Here is a 23,815-nt window from a genome sequence, read left to right as displayed (position 1 = left end):
ATCCTTTAGGCCAAGCTTATAGGGTCCCAACATTTGGATTTTAAGGTTTCACGGAATTTCTATGATATAAATAGTGCAAGATTTCAAATAAACAAGAAAATATTAACATTGTTTCACTTAGATATTTGCAATGAAATGTCTGTATGTGATGTATTTACAGTGTTATACTGCTCACCACTTTGCTTTATTTTCACATTGTTTCCCTCTCCCTGGGATTCTGTTCTAGTGATACTTTTTAATCACTGCAGCCACTGTAAGATTTGCTAACTCATGAAGTAAGGTTTCAGTCTACTTCTCTTAAGTAATCATCAGAAAGGTTGTTAACATTTAGTATACAAATGACATAAAGCAGCATGACTGGTAAGAATACTGAGAATTAAAGGTTGGATTCCAGTTAACAGTTCTGTGTTTTGTTTTGTTTTGTTTCGTTTTTACTTTTGTGACCTTGAAGAAATCACTTAATCTTTCTGAATCTCAGTTTTCTCAACTAGAAATTAAAAGGATTAAAGCAAAGACCTCTAAATTTTCCTTCAGCCATCATTCCCTAAAATGTTTAAGATATCCCTGCAAAAATTAGCTAGATATCCCTGCAAAACTCTGCCATAGCTCTTTATGACTGCAACAGATGGTAGACTGTAGAGGAAAATGTTTAGCATTCAGATTAGCTGGCTGGCTCCAGTAAAATAACTATAATAAACACTCATCTTTCAGACTGTACAATTTTTTAATCATTGAAAGAGCTGGACTAGATTTTAATTTAGTGACACCTATGAGGAAAAAAGACTCCCCAATCAAACTAACCAGGTAAAGAATATTTACAGGAAAAAGACATATAAGAAGTTCAGCTGTTTTTAACACAATTAAGTAGTTATAAAAAAACAGCCTTCTTTTCTTTAAAGCAAGTCTTTTTGTGGAACGGTTTTTGATAATAAATTCTATTTATTAAATAGATATGGATTATCCAAATTTTCTATTTATTCTTGTGTCAGTTTGTATGTTATCTTTTTTCAAAGAATTTGTCCACTTCATCTTCGTTGTTGCACATAGTAGGCATGAAGTTACTCACATCTTTTTCATTTTTAATATCAGAATTTGTGTTTTATCTCTTCTTTTTCTTAATCAGTTCTGTTATGACTTTAAAAAGTTTATTAATCTTGGGCGCCTGGGTGGCTCAGTTGGTTAAGCGACTGCTTTCGGCTCAGGTCATGATCCTGGAGTCCCAGGATCGAGTCCCGCATCGGGCTCCCTGCTCGGCAGGGAGCCTGCTTCTCCCTCTGACCCTCCCCCCTCTCATGTGCTCTCTCTCTCTCATTCTCTCTGTCTCAAATAAATAAATAAAATCTTAAAAAAAAAAAAAGTTTATTAATCTTTTCAAAGAACCAATTTTTGGCTTTGTTAACTCGCTATATTGTTTCTCTGTTGTTTATTTCATTGCTTTCTTATCTCTATAATGAATGTTATATGGGCACTGAAAAAGAATATTCTAAGGTTGTTGACTGTAGTCTTCTATAAATGTCAATTAGGTCCAATTAGTTGGTGGCTTGTTCAAATCTGTGATACCACTATTTATTCTTTTTACTCATTTTCCTATTATTAAAAGAGGTATGGGAAAATTTTCCAGACATAATTATGGAGTTGTCATCCATTTTACTCTTTAATCCTGTCAACTTTTGCTTTATTTATGTTGAATCTCTATTACTAAGGCATACACATTTAGGATTATTATCTAATTTTAATGAATTGACCCTTTTACAATTACGAAGTGTCTGTCCTCTTTGTCTTTGGAAATAGTCCTCAAAGTCTACTTCGATCTTAATTTAGCACTCTTCTGCTAGATTTTTCCATTGCTTATCTTTGACTATTCTTTTACTTCCAATTAATGTTTTTACATTCATCTTTTATGGAGAGCAGAGAGTTGTGTCTTGCTTTTTTATCCAGCCTGACAAGCTTTTACGTTAAGTATACTGTTTATTCTGTATATTTAATATAAATGTTGCTACAGTTGGGTTTAAGTCTACCATTTTCTATTTGCTATTTATTCACTCAATATATTCCACTTTCCTGTCTTCTTTTGGGTTAACTGAACAGTTTTTGTATTCCATTTTAGGTTCCATACTAACTTTTAGGTTTGCCTTTTTGTATTAGTGGTTGCTCAGGGAATTGTAATATGCATTCTTTTTTCTTTTTTTTTTTTTTAAAGATTTTATTTATTTATTTGAGACAGAGAGAATGAGATACAGAGAGCATGAGAGGGAGGAGGGTCAGAGGGAGAAGCAGACTCCCTGCCGAGCAGGGAGCCCGATGCGGGACTCGATCCCGGGACTCCAGGATCATGACCTGAGCCGAAGGCAGTCGCCCAACCAACTGAGCCACCCAGGCACCCTGTAATATGCATTCTTAACTTATCACACTCTACTTAGAATTAATACTGCTACACATAAAATGAAAGGAACTTGCAAGAGAATGACTCTATTTCTTTTGCTATTATTGTCACATATATTTGCATCTACCTAACTTATAAGTAAAATAATAATGTTATAATTTTGCCCTAAAGTCAATTTTAAAGAAATTTTTAAAAAATATATTCTTTTATATTGATCAATATATATTTTCTATTTTCAGTCTTCTTTATTTGTTCTTGTAGATTCAAATTCTTATCAGGTATCATTTCCTTTCAGCATGAAGAACTTCCTTTAAACATTTATGAAGTGCAAATCAGCTGGGAATAAATTCTAATTTCTTTAACTGAAAATTGTTTTTTTCATCCTCAATGCTGTGAGATATTCATTAGATACAGAATTATCAGTTGATAATATTTTTTCTTTTAGTACTATAAATATATAATTTTATTGCCTTCTGTCCTCTATCATTTCTGATGAGAAGACATCCATCATTCTGAGCCCCTGGTTATTTCCAAAGTTTTTTCTTTGCCTTTGATTCTCAACTCTGACTATGCTGTGCCTACATGGGGTTTTTCTTGGATCTATCTTGCTTAGATGTGATGATCTTGGATATGTAAAGATGTTTTTCATTAAATTTAGGAAAAATTCAGCTCTTATTTCTTCAACTATTTTTTCTGCCTCTTTTTATTTCTCTTATCCTTTTAAGACTCCAATTCACATGTGGTAGTCCACTTGATATTAAATTATAGGTCAGTCAGGGTTTGTTCATTTTTATTCTAATTATGGTTTACTTTGCCTCAGACAAGTCTCTATAGATCTACAAGTTTACCGACCTTTTCTACTGTCTTTCCCAATATGCTGTTCAACACATCCAATGACATTTTCATGTCAGATACTGTATTTCTCAGTTCCAGAATTTTTATTTGATTATTTTGTATAGTTTCTATTTCTACACTGGCATTCTCTGTTATTATGAATTTCTTTTCCTTTAGGTCCTTGAACATTTATAATAGCTGCTTTAAAGCTCTTGCCTGTTAATTCCAACATCTGGGATAACTATTTTTTGGATGTAAGCCATATTTTCCTATTTCTTCATGTCTAGTATTTTATTTATTGTATATAAACATTGTACATTGTAGAGATTCTGGGATCTGTTATGGTCCTTAAAAAAATGTTGAGTTTTTTTATTCTAGGTGGTGGCTGAATTACTGGTTTATCATCTTTAACTTGTCAAGGCTTGATTTTATGCTTTTGTTAGGGCAAATCAATTTGTTTTGTCCTCAGTACTAAGGTGAATTCCTTACTCCTGCGAATAGTCTCCACTCTTAGATGTTGGCCTTCTAAGACTTCCATGGAAAGACTGAGGTGTTCACTAAATCCCAATCACTTGGTAGGACTTAAACTCCAACTTTTGTCTCCTTCCATAATGAGGAGCAATCTGCCTAGGCTTTAAGTTCCATAGATGTAAGGAGTCTATTGTGTTCACTCTGTCCTTAGCACCTAAAATAGCAGGTGCTTGATGTTAATTATTAAATGAATAAACTATCAGTACTAAACTAATATTTGGTGGATTGATGAATGAATGTATTACCAGTGAATAAGAAAACACAAGTGTGAAACCTGTCCTTCTAAGAAACTTCACTGTTACCTTTCCACAGTCTCTTCTTTCCACCTCACTGTCCGATCTATCTCACAAAATCAATAGTCTTTCATAAAAGTTTGTCAACACATTTGCTACATATAGTAGCAAGGCAATCTAAAGAATCCCTCACAGATTCATTGAAAGGTATGCTTTTAGCATAGTGAACTGTAGTATCCTGTTTCCAATACAAAAAACAGCTGAAGCATTATATACAATACTGTCACACTGCTTTTCCCAGCTACTACATAGTAAGCTCCAGCCTGGTCTACTGAATGATCATTAATATACTCAAAAAAAAAAAAAAAAAAGGATTTTTTTTTTCTCCTTGCCTTAGCTGGATTAAATGGAAACACTGAAAATGATATGCTAAAAACTTGAGCTTTCAACAACGTGCACTTCTTTGCACCGAGATACTTAAGTCAAGATAAAACCCAAAACAAGCACATTAATTTATACTTTTCTGCTATCATATAAAGATACACCTGGAAAAAAAGAAAAGATATACCTGAGTCCTGGCTTTGGTCCTGGCTTTGGTTTGATAGGCTGTTGCTCTTTCTTCATTAAAGTTTTCTAGAATAAGAGAAAGAAGAATTGACTTAAGTAGGAAAACAACTTCATTGTGTGTAAAATGTTAATTTCATTAATGTTCTATTATCAAAGGGAGAAACAACTATTCCATTCTAATATATATTACAAACCTAAACACTGATGTAAATTGGTAAGTATACCATGAACAGAAATATCCAAAATGGAGTCAGGAATGTCAAGGGCCCTAAGATGTCAGGAACCAGGAGACCACCGGGGAAATGCACGACCACACCCGGACGGAACATGAACTTTTAGACTGTGCCAACCACAAACTGCTACATTCTGTTGCAGTTCTCAGAATGAGGCTCACATCACTGAACTCCAGCTTAGTACCTGGTAAAGTAACCTACCCTAAATAGACCAACATTAATTATTTTTACCGACACCAGTCAGAGTTCTTGCAAAACAACTTATATAAGCCTGCAGTTTTGCCTTTATATGCTCTGTCTTTGTCCTCCCTCCCTGGAGCATATTTTAGTTTCCTCCTGAATCTGTGTCTCCTGGGTTGGAATTCCTAAAGACCCCAAATAAACTTTTGGTTTGCTTCACAGCCTAAGTACTTTCCTGTTTGACAATACTCAGAGGAGTATGACCATTGAACCCCCTCCAGCACCTTTTGGCACCCAGGAATACAATTCCTACTGATCATTCCAGTGAGCAAATATCCATACAAATCTATTACAGATGAGAATTTATTTATTTTCTTACGTGTCCTCTGTCTTATAAAAAAAGATTCAAGGCAGCTTACAGAAAATACAGTACATATGAAAAAGGAAAATAAGGAAATCAGGTTAAAGGTAAAATATGGATAGAAAAATAATGTCAAATATTTTCCGATATTACTTGATGTGTCACACAGATTTGGCTCTCAGATCACTAGCTATCAAAATGTTATGGACTGAATTATGTCCCTCCAAAATTCACATATTGAAGCCCTAATCCCCAATGCGACTACATTTGGAAATAAGGTCTTGAGGTTAAATGAGGTCATAAGGGTGAAGTCCTAATCCAATAGAACTTGTGGCTTTATAAGGAGAGGAAGAGATGCCAGGGATATGTGTGCACAGAGAAAGGGCTATGTGAGGACAACCAAGAAGCAGCCATCTATAAACCAAGGAGAGAGGACTAGGGATAACCAACTCTGCCACCATCTTGATCTTAGACTTCCAACCTCCAGAACTGTGAAAAAATTAATTTCTGTTCTACAAGTTACCCAGTCTGTGGTATTTTATTATGGCAGACCTAGCAAACTAATACAAAAAGTAACGAAGAAAACACAGTAGTTTTAACATTCATAATGTCTATAAGAGAAGCAAACTTCTTGTGAAAATTTCTTCCATGAGTCCTTCAAAAGAAGCCTAGTATAATGTGATGGTCAGCTTCAACAGCATCTATTCAACAATTACACCAGAGTGTTTAATGTGTGTGTGGGTTTTTTTGTTTGTTTGTTTGTTTTTTACAATCTTTCAATATCGGTCAACAGTAAAAAGAACAACTCAGGAAGATAATTCTACAAGACCTCAGAATAACTGGTCATTCCCTCTCTGGCCATTCAGTGTGATCCAAAGGTTAAACTGGTACCTAGAGGCATTGATGAATTGCATATCTACTTTATAACCTGCCATGAAAATTATTTTGCGCAAAATAGCTTTTGAAAAAAATGGTCTCAGGTAAGAGGAATTTAAGGTAATCTTGATAAATGAGGAAAAGGTTAATGGATTTTGGGTTGTTGATTTTGTCTTCCCCCTCAGAATCTATAAGAAGTCAGGAATAGCAAACATATTGGTTATTGTTACATGGTATGCTCACAACACCACAAGGAAAATGCTTATTTTAGTTTTGCTTTTTAAGTTTCAAATTTGTGTTTAAACACTATTTGACAACTGAAGCAAAAGAAGTCTCTTATATGAAATCTCAAAATACATAAAGGATAAATATAAAGATGAAATGTGGAAGACAGTTGTGTTTGTACTGCAAAAATAGTATTAGGACATAAGAATGATTTTAAATATTTTAAATAAATTATAACTCTTTTAAAGTTAAATTCATTCTGTCTCATACTGCTCTCTCAGATACAATCTAACTTGTATATGTTAATTTGTATTTTATGCCATTCATTTTTTTAAGATCGACGATTAACTTTTCTTCTATAATTATGTGAGAATGCCACAATAACCTTGAGAATTAGTTTGTAACATCTCTCAACTGCTTGTTACTTTTAGAATTCCCTGGTGATGTTTTCATTTTCCCAAAGTAAACCATCATCCTCAGGAATAATACTGTACTTTAAAAAAGTTATGTGCAACATGTAGGTGATAATAAAACATGAAGCAGGACTTATATATTTTAAATGTTGCCCTCAAGATATTCCAAGACATGCATTCATGGCTACAAAAATACTAATTGACTACAAAAATTAACTTTAACCAATATATTCCATACTTTAGCACAAAACAATGTGCTTGGCTTGGAACACACTGCCCGTATGTGATACTACTATTTATGTTTGCCAACTTAATATTTTTTTAACTGCTTCCTTCTTGGCCAGACCAGCCAAATTGGCATGTTATCCATGATGAAGGGTGTCAAATGTGAAGGCTGCTATGTAATACAGTCTCAGACAAACATTCTTGAGGATTTTTGTGACTAAGATATTCTCTGATTTTTTCCAGTTACTCTCTTGCAACTTCATTGAATTCACAATCTCCATTGTGTCCTCTCTTCGTATCTAACAGAATTAGAAACTGGTTTTTGTTTTGGATTTCTTTGGGGTCGGGGAGGGTGGTCTCCTTTTTGCAAAATCAGCAGTCCTTTTATTTAAGAAGTCCTATGGGATTTTTTTTAAGTCTTAGTTTTCTACATATTTAAATTTCAAGTCCATTTTGCCTTAATGTTTCAACTCGATTCTCTCTCAAAATCTTTCCTCTTTCCACAGGTATTAGCTGCTTCTTTAAACTACTTCAAGCTCTTAGTCACTTGATGACAATGCATCTGGAGTGACACATTCTAAATACTTGATGTAAAATGTAAGTCATTTGTTAAACCCTCATGTCAAACTTTTCAAAATTTTGTAATAACCTATGTGTTATTTTTTCCAAACCACTTTTCAGACTCCTTTGCCCCACATATTTTCTGAAATTCCACAATTTAACTGGTACAAAGCTTACTTCTGATAATTTACACAATATTATTACACTTCCAGCTTCTTTTTAGAAGTAGCTGTCTAATCCATCAATTATCCTCTTCTTTCCATATCTCATCTGGATTTTTTTTCCTTTTGCCAATGCTGCTAATTTCTCTCACAGCATAATAATTAAATTCTTGATTAACCCCAGATGAAATATGGAAGAAAGCATTTCACTTTGGATATTAACTTTAAGACATATTTCTATATTACTGGTATTAGTGTGAATTCTAGAATATGTTTGCTATAAAAAGGTAATCTATAATTGCCATATTATACCCCCATACTTACCCCAAACGTGGTTAAAGGGTATTTTCTAAGTAGCAAGGAACTTTCATAGTTTTAAACAGCTTTGTGACCCTACCAGAAGTATATATAAACATATCATTAAAGGTAAAATCAAAGGTTTGTTTAAAAGTAGGTAACTGTGAAGAGAAAATGATTAATAGCATATACATATAAAATTACAATTACACATTAAAACATGTGAAATAAACTGAAAATCTTTTTCTGCCAGGCTTGACTATTAACACTTATGTTTCCCCAGTAGAAGTCAGTCATGTCACTAGCACCTTCTGTGAAATAGCAATGAGCTGCCTTCCTTACATTGCTCATGCTACTTATATAAAAAGTGGTTTAAAGAGAAAAATGTCAATATCCTTGCACACATGCAGAACTAGAAGGCACCAAACGCATCATTCTGGGATTTTTCACAAGTATTTTTGCATTATTAAATTTGAGAGCTTTCCCAAACACATACAAACCACAGGAGGGTTTTCAAGCCATAGAACCACCCTTAGGAAGTTGTGATAGGCCAGGAAACCCACAGAGATTCCCAAAATCTTCTCACGGAGTCAGGAGCCTCCATTTTGGAAGATGGGGTTTTTTTTGTTTGTTTTTTTAAAGATTTTATTTATTCATCTGAGACACAGAGATACAGAGAGAGAGAGAGCATGAGCAGGGGGAGAGGCAGAGGGAGAAGCAGGCTCCCTGCTGAGCCAGGATCCTGATGTGGGGCTCGATCCCAGGACCCTGGGATCATGACCTTAGCTGAAGGCAGACGCTTAATGACTGAGCCACCCAGGTGCCCCAATAAATATACTGTAAGTGAAGTTTTTTGCAAACTTACCTGTACTAAAGGTATGTCTAAAGGATACAGTTCAAGAAGAAAAATCATCCTATAGGTCTGAGATGCTAGATACAATGACAAATAAAAAAAAAAGAAAGGGGGGGTAAGCATGTAGATTAACCTAAACAATGAAGTATAAAACAAAATAATTGTGTCTAATTTGTGAGGTTAAAAAAAAGAGAGGAAAAGTACTGGGGAAGATGGCAGAGTAGGAAGACCCTGAGCTCATCCCATCCTACATTTAGGTAGGTATCATCCACATCCAGGTCAATAAACTGGAGAGTGATCAAAGATGGGCAGAACCAACTCCACAACTAAATATAGAGAAGAAACTTCATCTGAAAGTTAGGAAGATCAGAAAGGCAGAGGGAGGCTGCCCATGGGAGGGAGGGAGCTGAATGCATGGAGAGGGCAGGATCCTGGGGAAGACTAATCCCCCCAGTGTTTGGCTTTGAAAACCAGATGTGTTGAATTCCAAGAGTTTGTAACACCAGTGGGACTTGGAGCCTGAAGCTTTAAAAGTCTCCTGAATCAGCAGTGGGCAAGTGAGAAGGGAGAGTGATAGCTGGGTCCCTACCCTTAAAGAGACAGCTGCCTGCGTGGAGAAGCAGTTTACACAACACCAGGGCAAATGGGAGACAGATCTGTTCATACTGCTTTTGAAGTGTGTTGAACTTCTCTAAAAATGAGGGAGCTGGCAGATGCCATTTTCCTCCCCCACCCTCCAGCATAAACACAGAGCCACCTGCAGGAGGCGGGGCTACACACACACTTGCTACTTAACCTGCTAGCAGTGTGTCTGACCCATGAGTTCTCCTGAGGAGTCCCCCACTCCAAGCCTGCTAGCATCAGCCCCCTGGGCTTAGCACAAATTTTGTTAAAGCTATGCACCCCACCCAGGTTTCCCAGGGCACAGCTGCCTCAGTGCACCCTGCTCAGCCACCCTGCAGAGTCCAGCCACACATACCCCCAGCTACCGTGGTATGTCAGGCCCAGCTATACCCAGCCAACGTCATGCGCCATACCAAGCCTCACATCCCTGGCCACCCCAGCCCGTAGCCCACAGCTGCCACAGTGCTTTGGAGGATCAGACAAATTTTGCTAACATGGCTGTCTTGCTCCCAAGTTCGCTGGTGGGCACACTGCCTCAGAGCTGGCCTCCCTGAGCCCTACTAACACCACAGAGAGCAAAGCAAGGAGAGCCCACAATAGGCAGGGAGTCAGTGCAAACAACTGCACTGAAAGCAAAAGTGAATCAGACACAAGAGCAGGGCATCAACAACAGATATAGGATATTCTCCTGAAGTGCCAGGTTCTGGTGAACAGAATACACTGCATTGCAGGACACTACAGGACTTCTTTTTCATAAAGTCACTACTTTCAAGAACAGAAGACATGCCTGACTTTCTCAACACACAGAAGAAGAAACATAGAGGCAGACAAAATGAGGAGAGAGAAAAATTTAACCCAGATGAAAGAACAGGACAAGGCCACAACCAGAAATCAAGCAAAACAGATATAAGTAACATGCCTGATAGAGAATTTAAAGCAATGATCATAAGGATACTCATTGGACTTGAAAAAAGAGTGGAAGACATGAGTGAGACCCGTAACACAGAGACAGGAATAACATAGCAGAGATCAAGAGCTGAATAAATGAAATGAGAAACATACTTGAAGGAATGAATAGCAGGATGGAAGAAGCAGAAGAATGGATCAGTGACATAGGAGATAGAGTAATGGAAAGTAATCAAGCTGAACAAAAAACAGAAAAAAGAATTACACAAAATGAGAATAGACTTAGGGGACTCAGTGACTCCATCAAATATAATAAGATTCATATTATAGGAGTCCCAGAAGAAGAGAGAGAAAAGGGGACAGAAAATTTATTTCAAGAATAATTGCTGAAAACTTCCCTAATCTGGGAAGGAAAGAGATATTCAGTTCTAGGAGGCACAGAGAACTCCCATCAAAATCAACAAAGCAGATCTACACCAAGACATATTGTAATTAAGTTAGCAAAACATAGTGTTAAAGAAAAAAATTTTAAAGAGCTAGACAAAAGAAGTCAGTAAATCACAAGAGAAAACCCATAAGGCTAGCAGGAAATTTCTCAACAGAAACTTGGCAAGCCAGAAGGGAGTGGCATGATCTATTCAACAAGCTGAATGGGGAAAAAAATCTGCAGCGAAGAAATACTCTATCTGGCAAGGCTCTCATTCAGAATAGAAAGAGAGATAAAGAGCTTCCCAGACAAATAAACACTAAAGGAGTTCATGACCACTAAACCAGCCCTGCAAAAAATATTAAAGGAGACTCTCTGAGTGGAAAGGACAGACCAAAAGTGGCACTATAAAAGTAGGAAACACAAAAGCAGTAAAAATGAATATTTCTATTAAAAAATCAATCAAGGAACTCACCAAAAGTAGGATATAAAATATAATAACATATACCTAAAATGTAAGGAGGAGAAGAGAAAAGAATGGGTTCAAACTTAAGCAACCATCAATGTAATCGAGACTGCTAGATGCAGAAGATATTATCTACAAACCTAATGGTAACCATATATCAAAACCATTGATAAACATGCAAAGAATAAGAAAGAAATCCAAATCTGTCACTAAAGAAAATCAGCAAAATAAGAAAGACAGAAAGACAAGAAAGGATCAGAAAAAATCTTCAGAAACAACCACAACACAAGTAATAAAATGGCAATAAATACAGACAAATCAATAATTACTCTGAATGTAAATGAACTAAATGCTCCAATCTAAAGACATAGGGTGACAGAATGGATAAAAAACAAGTTCCATTAATATGCTGCCTACAAGAGATTCATTTTAGACCTAAAGACACCTAAAGATTGAAAGTGAAGGGATGGAGAAATATCTATAATGCAAATGGATGTCAAAAGAAAGCTGGAGCAGCAATTGTTACATCAGACAACACAGACTTTAAAACAAATACTGTAACAAGAGACAAAGAATGACAGTACATAATAATAAAGACAACAATCCAACAAGATATAACAATTGTAACTATTTATGCACCTAACATAGGAGCACCCAAATACATAAAACATTTAGTAACAAAAATAAGGGAAGTAATCAATAATAATACAATCATACTAGGGGACTTTAACACCCCTCTTACATCAGTGGACAGATCATCTAAACAGAAAATCAACAAGGAAACAATGATGTAGAATGACACATGGGAGTACATTAATTTAACAGATATACAGAACATTCCATCCCAGGTGCCTGGGTGGCTCAGTCAGTTAAGTGTTGCCTTCGGCTCAGGTCATGATCTCAGGGTCCTGGGATCAAGCCCCACATCAGGCTCCCTGCTCAGCAGGAAGTCTGCTTCTCCCTCTCCCTCTACTTGCCACTCCCCCTGCTTGTGCTCTCTCTCTCTCTCTGTCAAATAAATAAATACAATCTTAAAAAAAAAAAAAAGAACATTCTATCCTAAAACAGCAGAATACACATTCTTTTCAAGTGCACATGGAACATTCTCCCATAAAACCAGCCTTTTTCAAGAAGATCAAAATCATACTATGTATGTTTTCTGATCACAATGCTATGAAACTAGAAGTCAAGCACAAGAAAAAATCTGGAAAGATCAAAAATACATGGAGGTTAAATGGGTGAATCAAGAAATCAAAGAAGAAATTAAAAAGTACATGGAAACAAATGAAAATGAAAAACACAACAGTCCAAAACCTTTGGGATGCAGCAAAAGCACTTCTAAGAGGGAATTTTATAGCAATACAGGTCTATGCCAAGAAGCTAGAAAAATCTCAAATAAACAACCTGACCCTACACCTAAAGAAGTAAAAAAAGAACAAACAAAACCTAAAACCAGGAGAAGGAAGGAAATAATATAGATTAGTGCAGAAATAGGGGCGCCTGGGTGGCTCAATTGTTTAAGCATCTGACTCTTGATTTTGGCTCAGGTCATTATCTCAGGGTCATGAGATTGAGCCCTGCATCAGGCTCTGCACTGAGCATGGAACCTACCTAAGGATTTCTCTCTCCCTCTCCCCCTGCTGCCACTTCCCCAAAAAACCCAAACAAAATAAAACAAAACAAAATGGAACACATCAATGAAACCAGGAGCTGATTCTGCTAAAAAGCCATCAAATAAAAATCATAAACCTCTAGCCAGACTTATCAAAAAAAAAAGAGAGAGAGAGAGAAAAGACTCAAAAAAATAAAATCACAAATGAGTGAGGAGAAATAACAACCCATACCACAGAAATACAAATAATTGTAAGAGAATATTATGAAAAACTATATGCCAACAAAGTAGACAACCTAGAAGAAATGGCTAAACTCCTAGAAATGTATAAACTACCAAAACTGAAACAGGAGGAAATAAAAAATTTGAATAGACTGATAACCAGCATGAAATTGAATCAGAAATAAAAGAATTCCCAATGAACAAAATTCCAGGACCAGATGGCTTCACAGGTGAATTCTACCAAATATTTAAAGAAGAGGTAATATCTATTCTTCTCAAATATTCCAAAAAATAGAAAAGGAAGGAAAACTTCCAAATTCATTCTATGAGGCCAGCATTATCCAGATACCTGATACATTAATTCAGTAAAGTCACAAGATACAAAATCAATGTACAGAAATCTGTTGCATTTCTATACACCAATAATGAAACAGCAGAAAGAGGAATTAAGAAAAAAATCCCATTTACAATTGCACCAAAAATAGTAAGATACCTAGGAATAAACCTAACCAAAGAGGTGAAAGACCTGTACTCTGAAAACTATAAAATACTGATGAAAGAAATTGAAGATAACACAGAAATGGAAAGACATTCCATGCTCATGGATTAGAAAAACAAATATTATTAAAAATGTCTATTCTACCCAAAGTGACATTTAATGCAACCCTTATCAAAATACCAATAGCATTTTTCACAGAACTAAAACAATTCTATAATTCATATGGAACCACAAAAGACCCTGACCTTGAAAAAGAAAAGCAAAGCTGGAAACATCACAGTTCCAAACTTCAGGTTACATTATGAAGCTATAGTAATCAAAACAGCAGGGGCACCTACGTGGCTCTGTTGGTTAAGCATCTGCCTTCAGCTCAGGTCATGATTTCAGGGTCCTGGGATCAAGCCGCACATGGGGCTCCCTGCTCAGTACGGAGTATGCTTCTCCCTCTCACTCTCCTCTGTGTTCTCTTTCTCTCTCAAATAAATAAAATCTTAAAAACAAAAACAAAAAAAATAAATACATAGATCAATGTAACAGAATAGAAAACACAAGAATAAATTCATAACAATATGGTCAATTAATCTTCAACAAAGCAGGAAAGAATATCCAATGGGAAAAGGATAGTCTCTTCAACAAATGGTATTGGGAAAACTGGACAGCTACATGCAAAAGAAAAAAACTAGACCACTCTTTTACACCACACACAAAAATAAATTCAAAATGGATGAAAGATCCAAATGTGAAAAAGGAAACCATTAAAATCCTACAAGAGAACACAGGCAGTAACGTCTTTGACATCGGCTGTAGCAACCTTTTTCTAGATACGTCTCCTGTGGCAAAGGAAACAAAAGCAAAAATAAACTATTGGGACTACACCAAAATAAAAAGCTTCTGCACAGCAAAGGAAACAATCAACAAAACTAAAAGACAACTTACACTAGAGAACAAACAGAAGGCTATCAGAGGGGAGGTGGGTGGGGGGATGGGTGAAATAGGTGAGGGGGATTAAGAGCAGAGTTATCATGATGAGCCCTGAGTAATATATAAATTGTTGAATCACTGTATTATACACCTGTAACTAATATAACCACTGTATGTCCACCACACTAGAATTAAAATTTTTTTAAAATGTGAAAAATAAATAAATAAAATAAAGGCAACTTACCGAACGAGAGAAGATATTTGCAAATGACATATCCAATAAAGGGTTAGTAACCAAAATATATAAAGAACTTACAAAACTCAACACCCAAAAAAGATAATCCAATTAAAAAATGAGCAAAAGACATGAACATTTCTCCAAAGAAGGTAACAGATGGCCAACAGATACATGAAAAGATCACTTACTATCAGAGAAATGCAAATCAAAACTACAAGGAGGTATCACCTCACAGCTGTCAGAATGGTTAAAATGAACAACACAAAAAACAACAGGTGTTGGCCAGGATGTGGAGAAAAAGGAACCCTCTTGCACTGTTGGTGGGAATGCAAACTAGTACAGCCACTCTGAAAAAGAGTGTGCAGTTTCCTAAAAAGTTAAGAATAGAACTACCCTATGATGCAGTAATTGGACTACGGGGTATTTACCCAAAGAATACAAAAACACTAATTCAAAGGGATACATGCACCTCTATGTTTATAGCAGCATTATTTACAATAGCCAAGATATGGATGCAGCCCAAGTGTCCATCAGTTGATGAATGGATAAAGAAGAGGTGGTATATCTATAATGGAAAATCATTTGGCCGTAAAAAGTAATGAAATCTTGTCATTTTTCATTGGCATGGATGGAGCTAGAGAGTATTATGCTACATGAAATAAGTCAGTCAGAAAAAGACAAATACCATATGATTTCACTCATATGTGGAATTTAAGAAACAAGAAGAAAAATGAGCAAAGGGAAAAATGAGAGAGAGAGTGACAAACCAAGAAACAAATTCTTAACTGTAGAGAACACACTGATGGTTACCAGAAGGGAGGTGGGGGGGGGGGTGAAACAGGTGATGAGGATTAAGGAAGGTACTTGTTGTGATGAGCACCAGGTGATATATGGAAGTGTTGAATCACTATATTGTACACCTGACACTAATATTACACAGTATGTTAACTGTACTAGAATTAAAATAAAAACATTAAAAAAAAAGCAACAACTAAACTTTGGTAGTTAAGGCAATCTAAGATTTCTGTCTGAGATGGAAAGAGGGTAAAGATACTTTAAATTAAATGTGTATATTAAAATCTATAGGTTAACCACTTACAAAAGTAAAAACAAGACTACAAATGTCAAAACAGTATAAGGAAAACTAACACAATGCCAAACTAGTACTAGGAAAAATGGAACAAGAAGGAAAAGCATGCCATTCAATTTCCGAAAAAGACAACAAAGGGGTGGGGGGAGAAAAAGGAAAAAATGGAAAGAATAAAGAACACAAAATAAAAGGGGTGGAATTGCATCTAAATATATTTTTTAAAACTACAACAGTATGACATTTACAAAGAAGAAATAATGGTGGCCTAGAAATATGTGAAAAATTCTCAGCCTTGTTTGTCATTAGGAAAATGCAAATTAAAATCACAAAGAAATATTTCATGCCCGCCAAATTGGCAAAGGTTAAAATTTTGACATATTAAGTGTTGCCAAGTATATAAAGCGATGGGAACTCTCATAAGCTGCTGCCGGGAGTGGAACGGTGTTTGCTAGTGCCTGGTAGAACTAAACATATGCCCACTGGCCAGCACAGCCATTCAACTAGAGGCAATCAATTATGCACGTAGTCAATAATCAGTTATTGAGCTCCCACTGCCGAAGCCCTGCCAACCTGCCTCAAGGGCTGAAGGAATCAATATCCCAGCATCTATATAACCCATTCTTGATGCAGCAGGATGCAGGTTCATATTTATCCTGGGAATTCTTGCCCTAGATAAACTCTTGCCCTTATATTTCAGAAGACATGGGAAAGAACATAGCAGAATTGTTCATAATAGGAAATAACTACAATGGGGGCAGGGCAAATACCTCTCAGCAACAGAAAGAATAATCAAATTGTAGTGTAATCATTCAATGGGATGTTGAGCATCAGTGAAAATGAATGAAACAGGGGGGCACACACTGACACTTATGAAAATTGATGGATCTCAAAATACAGTGTTGAGCCAAAAGAGAGACAGACATTCCATATACATGAGGTGAAAAACAAGCAAAAGTAAACAAAATGCTAATTAGAAATAGGTGTATATGTACTAAAACTCTAGACAAATGAGGGAATGATGAGCATGCAGTTGAGGAGATTGGTTTCCTCAGGATATGAAGACAATGAAAAGACACACAGTTCTATTAATTTCTGTAAGTATTTGCTTTAGTATTATTCTTTAAGATACATAGATATAGATAGATAAGTATAATGTGCTGTTGTATATAATCGACACATAAAACAATAAAAAACTTTAAAATAATATGGTAGAAAAATTCCTTGAGCTTATGATGAGAACCTCTCCCCTTGAGAAAAAGAAGAATGAAAAAGACCTTGGGAACCCATAGTTTTTTCAGGTATACCACTTCCTAGGACATGTTATGGCTCCGAATATCTCCTGTGGTTTGTGTGTGTTTTTGGAAACTAAAATTCAAGAATGCTGAAGAACAGAATAGCTGCTGCCAGGTATGAGTTGTTCATTCTGAAGTCTTAAACCATATGAGTCCATAAATACACGTGACTGATTTTATTTTTTGGTAAGCTAGAATTAGAAGGACAAATTGAGGAAATGAGTTTCCATTTCACAATCTGGGGGCATTCTGATATGCTTGTGTTCATACTGATGTTGAAGTTGATGCTGCAATAGATAGAGGGTGCTTATTTGATTTTGAATATGTTTCCCTTTAGGATTTAAACTGACCTCCCAGGTAGTTAATTTATCACTAAACAAATCAGTTACAAACTGAACAGTGTTTTAAATTTTTTAATTCAATCATTTTCATTTGTATATTTGTTTGGGATTTACTGGAATGTGAAACCACTGTAAACTTGAGTTTGGTCATCATCATGAGATTTATGTACTCTGGTAGATCTGGAACTGTATCACAGAACTAATAAATTCTTATAACTAATAATTCGAAACTATTATGTACTTTATGTACATTTTCTTCAATCTTCAAGACTCTGCAAAATAGATATTTTAATTCCCTTTTGCTAAGGAAGTTGAGAATTTAATATCTTCACCTTGATTACACAAGTAGAAAATGGCTTGGATTCAGCCTCAATATACTATTCTCTTCAAAAGATGAAACTGGTGACACAAACAGATTTTTAATCACGGCAAACAGTCAGAATATAGTGAACAAAGACAGCACTGGAGGTTGTTAGGTGTTTAATTGATTGACACTCAGCAATTTTGTTTTCCACTTTCATTTCTTTTAGAACAGATCCCATGATTTTTGTAGGGAGTCAGCAGGACTTATTCACAATGGGATTTAGAACTGACAATCAAATGCATTGAGGTCAAAGGTCCCAGCCCCGTAACTACAGCTTGATGACCACTCCTTATCTGGAGGACTGTTATAGGGAATTATATAAAACAGTTCTTCTCAAACTTTAGTATGTTCATAAATCACAAAGATCCGATTCCTAGAGACTCGGGATACACTTGGATGAAAATATCAGCTTATTGAAATTGCCCAGATTAATCCATTTGGGTGAAAGCTCTAATTATCAAAATATCTGGCATATTTTCCCAGACCAATTTTGACATTCAGTGTAGTTCTATTTCATTATTTGAGAATGTGTTTCTAATAGTGCTGATTGGATATAATCTCACTCCTCAACTTTCACAAGAAAATGCATCCCTGTCCCACCACATGACTCTAAATTTAACACATCATAGTTCTACCTCAGGTATTTGTCAAGAAAAAAAATTACTCTGTATACACTGTCACTACTTACCAAAGCTCACTTAAAAGGCAGGATATAATGGGGAATGATCTAAAGCAGTGTTTATAAAACTTTAATATGCTTATAAATCACTGCTGTTTCTGATTCAACAGATCTGGGGTGGGGTCCTGAGAGTCTACATTTGTAACAAGTTCCTAGATGATAACAATACTATTGAGTCATGAACTCGGAAGGACCTAAACGATATCCCCCCACTTCTGAAAATATCCTAAAATCTACCTCTGATTTAAACTAGCCCTGCAGAGAACTGGATACCATGTTACCTAGTAACCTAGATTACCTGGAGGGTCTTCTAATGAGTGTTGGAGGAGGTTAGAAAAAAGAAAAAGAGAAATCAACAAGAGAACTGCCTGACAAAATGAGAATGATTCCAGAAAAGAAGAATGGGGGGAAAGTCAATTTAAGAACGAAGAAATCAACAATTTTACAACTCCTTTTGGTCAACACGGAAAATATAATAATAATTACAGTAAGATTGATGCAGCATCTTTAAGTCATTTTTTTTCTTTTCCCTCTCCCTAATAATATTATCATGGCTGTTTTTCACTGTCTTGGGAACTTGAGTCTCCTTTGTGTTCCTTTTAGAGAAAATTTCAAACAACCTGTTATTCATTTATTCTGAAAATATTTTCTGAACGTCTGCCTTATAACAGGTACTACTCCAGGCACTGGAGCTCCATCAGTGATCTTGAAGGTCCTCAGCCTTGTGGAGCCTACATTTTAGAGAGGAAGGCCAGGAGTAAACCAATAAAGAGATACACAATATACTGTCAGGTCAGAGTACCTTGTAGGATGAAAATAAAGGCAGTGATGCTCTTTTAGGTGGGGGTCAGCAAAGGATTCTCACAGGAGGTTGCATCTATCAGCAAGATATAATCACATCTGCTTAATTCTGCCATTAGGAATCATACAAACATGGGCATTCCAAAATTAATTCCAGGATATCTTGCACCAAGAATCAAGAACAATGAATATATGATCACGATATTTTTCTTAATAATATGTGTGGGTGTTTTCATATAAGTGTGCGTATGTCTGCCCTTATCTCTTTATCTTCCCTATCTACCTTCATCCACTACTACTGCTATAGGTCTATGATTCCTTATCTAAGACTCAGAAATCCAAAAAGCTTTCAAAACCAACAAATTTTTCATAACTTTATGGAGGAAAATTTAACTCACTTGAGCTTTGGTGGCAAAACCTGACCTGAATCAACTTAAAAAGGCCTATATAGTGGCCTCTCTCTCTCTCACTTAATGAGAACATTCATATGCTTTACTGCAAAATATTAATATGTTTTCATTACAGGTTTCACTGCAAATCCACTTATCTTCTTACCTTTCTAAAGTTTGAAATTTTCTGAATTGCTAAGTATATCTGGCCCCAAGAGTTTTGAATAAAGGATTACGGATATGTACAATTATTACAAGGTAATACTATTAACTACTGTTTCTGCATGAGCTGCAAAACTTTACCTTTGAGTAGCCCTGTATTTGTTACTCCAAGTCATTCCATCTCAGTAGCTGAAGCCTAAAGAGAAAACTTTGCACCTAGTCCACCTGTTGTTTAATGAATACACTTGACTTTTAAACCTTTTCTTCCCCCCGATCATTTAAAAAAGTAAATTACAGCAAATCTGACTCAATGCAATACTAGCCATGGCAATATCCAAGCCTGGATACCAGCACTATGTATGTCTACTCGTACTTTCTGCGTCTACTTACTATTACTACTGAAGTTTTCATTCACATTCAACATCCATGTCTGGTGCATTTTGTTTGATGAAAACAAGCTAATTAGTTTGAACCTTCCCTAGTTCATAAATTTATTCCTAAGAACATTAAAAGGAAGTCAAGTGAGACATGTTCAGTAACAGATGTTTGCCTTTTTGGCTGCCTTTTTACAGTTTGTTCTCTTTCATTACTTTTTAAGAAATTTAGTTAATGTTCCTTTTACAAGAGAACAAGCGTACCTAGCTTCCCAGCAGATGGGGGTGCGGGGGGATTCCCCAGGGCAAGCACAGTCTGTTCATTCCCACAACCTAATATCTGTCCAAATGCTCTCTGCATTCAACTTTCATTCTTTCATCCAGGTTTTGGTAACAATCACACTCCAGCTTTAAAAAGAATGCATATGTTAACTGGAAACTGTAGAACTAGAACTACTGTGAGCATTATTACCAATATATATGGGTCTCTTACCAACATACATGGGTCTATCTCTCAAATATCTTTCCCACACAGGGATATCTCAGAATAAAGGATCAATATGATTGAGAATTTGGTTGAATCTTTTGGCTTCCACAATAAAGAAAGATTGTGAAATAGCTTCCAAAAGTAAAAATTCAATGGTCCTTTATAGTAAATGAGAAGTATAGATTAAGATTTTTCTCTATAAAATTAGATTGATCCAAAAATACAAATTTAAAATTATCCCATTTATTTATCCAACCCTTCACTTTTGAAAAGTATTTAGTCTGGGTTGGATTGTGATGTGGTTCAAGCAGTAGTACACTGCAAAACATTGCAATCCAAATCATGCCATCACCGAGAGTGCTTTTAAAACTTTGTGAAAATAGTTAAATATAAGTCTTGACCAATTTATCGTGACTATTCCTTTTGACCTAATCATTGCTAAAGGAATTTTGCATGGAGCACCTCCTTTATTTTTCCTAATAAGTATCATAACTATGACAACAGTAGGAATTTTTATCTAAAGGAAAGATTCAATAAAATGAAATAAATGATGGCTATAAAAATATACTTCAAGCCAAGATAATACTGCTGCAAAGCACCATAACTATCGAAATGTGGGCTTTTAACTGCAACTATGTAAATTTAAAATGTATGTATGTATATATATATACATATATGTGTGTGTATATATGTATATATAAAAGTAATAAAAGTAAATATCTACTTCATTATATCATAATGTCATAAAGATTAAAAACTTTAGAAATTAATGATTTCCAGGGGCCAAAAGGAGGAAGGAATAGGGAGACTGCCAATGGGTATGGGATTTCTTTTTGAGGCTCATGAAAATGTTCTGAAATAGGTAGTGGTGATGGTTGCACAACTTTGTGAGTATATATATTCACAACTAAAAACCACTGAATTGTATACATTGAAATATTGAATTCTATGAGTTATATCTCAATAAAGCTTTTATTTAAAAAGATTAAAAACCTTAATATTTCATAGGAAAAGAAATATGCATTTCAAAATTAAAATACGAAGGTTGAAGATAACGTACATTAGGCATCACTACACCTTGTAGTTAGACAAAAACAAATAAAAAAGTACACAGATAAGAGTAAACTACTGGAATGCTATTCAACTTGTTAAAAAATCATAGTCATTTAGCTGTAAACTCAGTGCCTACATTAATCCTAAGCCTACTGCAGGATTTTCAAAAAAGTAACTTTATTTCTACCCAAAATGACAAAAAAAGAATTAGGAAATTATTTGAATATAAAATTTAAATTTAGTAGTTGTGATGATCTGTGCTAATTCTTAAAAATATCATAAAATCAAATCAGATAACCTTTTTTTAATCAAATGCAGCCCACCAGGGAGAAAACCATGAGTATGAAAATAATTAAAACACCTCCCCAGTGTTTTGCAGAAGGGAAGGAGAAGCTCAGAGAGAAGAAATTGGGATGGGAGAAAAGAAGTGAGTAAACATGCTTTACATACTAAAACTTAACTATTTTTTATTATGTAATCAAATCCTTCAAGTGAATGTCCACAATCTTCTGACAGTACAATTTGGTAAAGACTTACAAAGAGAGGGGCGCCTGGGGTGACTCAGTCAGTTAAGTGTCTGCCTTAGGCTCAGGTCATGTTCCCAGGGTCCTGGGATCAAGCCCCACACATCAGGCTCCCCACTTGGTGGCAGGGAGCCTGCTTCTCCCTCTCCCTCTGCGAGCTGCTCCCCCTGCTTGTGCTCTCTCTCTCTCTCTGTTGTCAAGTAAATAAGTAAAATCTTTAAAAAAAAGAATTACAAAAAGATATCTAAATTTCCAAGTTAAAAGAAAAATATCTCCTTAGATTCTTTACCAAAATGGCTCAAGAAAATTCTCCAGAGAAAAGTAATTAGAAAGTTCGTGTTAAAATAAAGTCAATTCATTCTATGGTTAAAATTAAACTTATGTGGATTAAAAGCAATATCACCTCAAAAATTTGGCAGCAGAGTAGGAGGATACTAGGCTCATCTCATCCCATGAACACAACTTGATAACTATCAAATCATCCTAAATACCCCAGAAATTGGCCTGAGGACTTGACAGAACAAATTACACAACTAAAGGGAAAGAAGAGGCCATGTTGAAGAAGGTAGGAATTGCAGAGCTGTGATTTAAGGGAGAAACAGATCATGGCTACTGCAAAAGGGAGGGAGCCGTGGTCATGATGAAGGGTGATAGAGAGAGGAGCACACAGGGGAACACACAAGGAGAATGTTTCCCCAAAGCTATTAGCTCAGACCTAAGAGGGCCTGAATTATGAGTTCTTGCAAACAGCGGGGCTTAAAGCCTAGAATTTTAAAGCTCAGCGGACTTGGGATAGAGCCAGGAGGCCACTGTGCTGCTCTGGGAGGGAAAGCAGCCAAACAACCTGGGGGCAGATAACATGGAAACAGCGATCTGAGAAACATCTGCGGTACACAGGGAAGAGTTATTCGCTATTCTAAGATCATCTCCCTGAGAGGCAGCATTCAAGGAGATGCTTCTCTGGGAACAAAAGAGCTGGTCAGTGCCATTTCCCTCCCCTGCTCCTCAGCATAAACACAGAGCCACCTGAGGGAAGCAGCTCAGCACAGACACTAGCTGCCTAACTTGCCTACACCAAGGGTCACCCCCCAGCATTCAGGCAGGACTGCCCTTCTCCATCAAGCTTGCTTCAGTCCCAGAAGGTGGGCCCTTCCCCCAGAAGACCAGTGCAGGCCCCTGCCCACACCATGTCTCCTGACCAGAGAGTTCTGCAGGGCCTCAGTTCTGGTGGAGTTGGTGTCAGGTCTCACTTCACAAGCAGACCAGAGCACACCTAGTTAAAACTTGCCACACTCAGGCCAGGGACCAAACACCACCCACAGTAGGCCAGGAGAGCCTCTGTAGACAACTGGCCTGAAGGATAGAGCGGCCAAAAACCAACAGCAGAGTGCACACAGCACACACTGGAAAC

At 36.2% G+C, this 23,815-nt stretch overlaps 1 protein-coding gene across 1 annotated transcript in view; it reads right to left on the bottom strand.

Annotated features, from left to right (window-relative positions):
* Positions 1-4,366: 4,366 nt before the first annotated feature.
* Positions 4,367-23,815, bottom strand: part of IQCM (IQ motif containing M) — a 214,511-nt gene continuing 195,062 nt past the window's right edge. The window contains exon 9 of the mRNA XM_035022935.1: positions 4,367-4,614. Coding sequence (XP_034878826.1) covers positions 4,495-4,614 — 120 coding nt within the window. The 3' untranslated portion in view covers positions 4,367-4,494. The remainder of the gene's footprint in view (positions 4,615-23,815) is intronic.

The sequence above is a fragment of the Mirounga leonina genome, unplaced genomic scaffold (genome assembly GCF_011800145.1).
Source record: "Mirounga leonina isolate KUSES-001 unplaced genomic scaffold, KU_Mleo_1.0 Mir_176, whole genome shotgun sequence".
Lineage (NCBI taxonomy): Eukaryota > Metazoa > Chordata > Mammalia > Carnivora > Phocidae > Mirounga > Mirounga leonina.
This window is presented reverse-complemented; position numbering and strand designations above follow the sequence as displayed.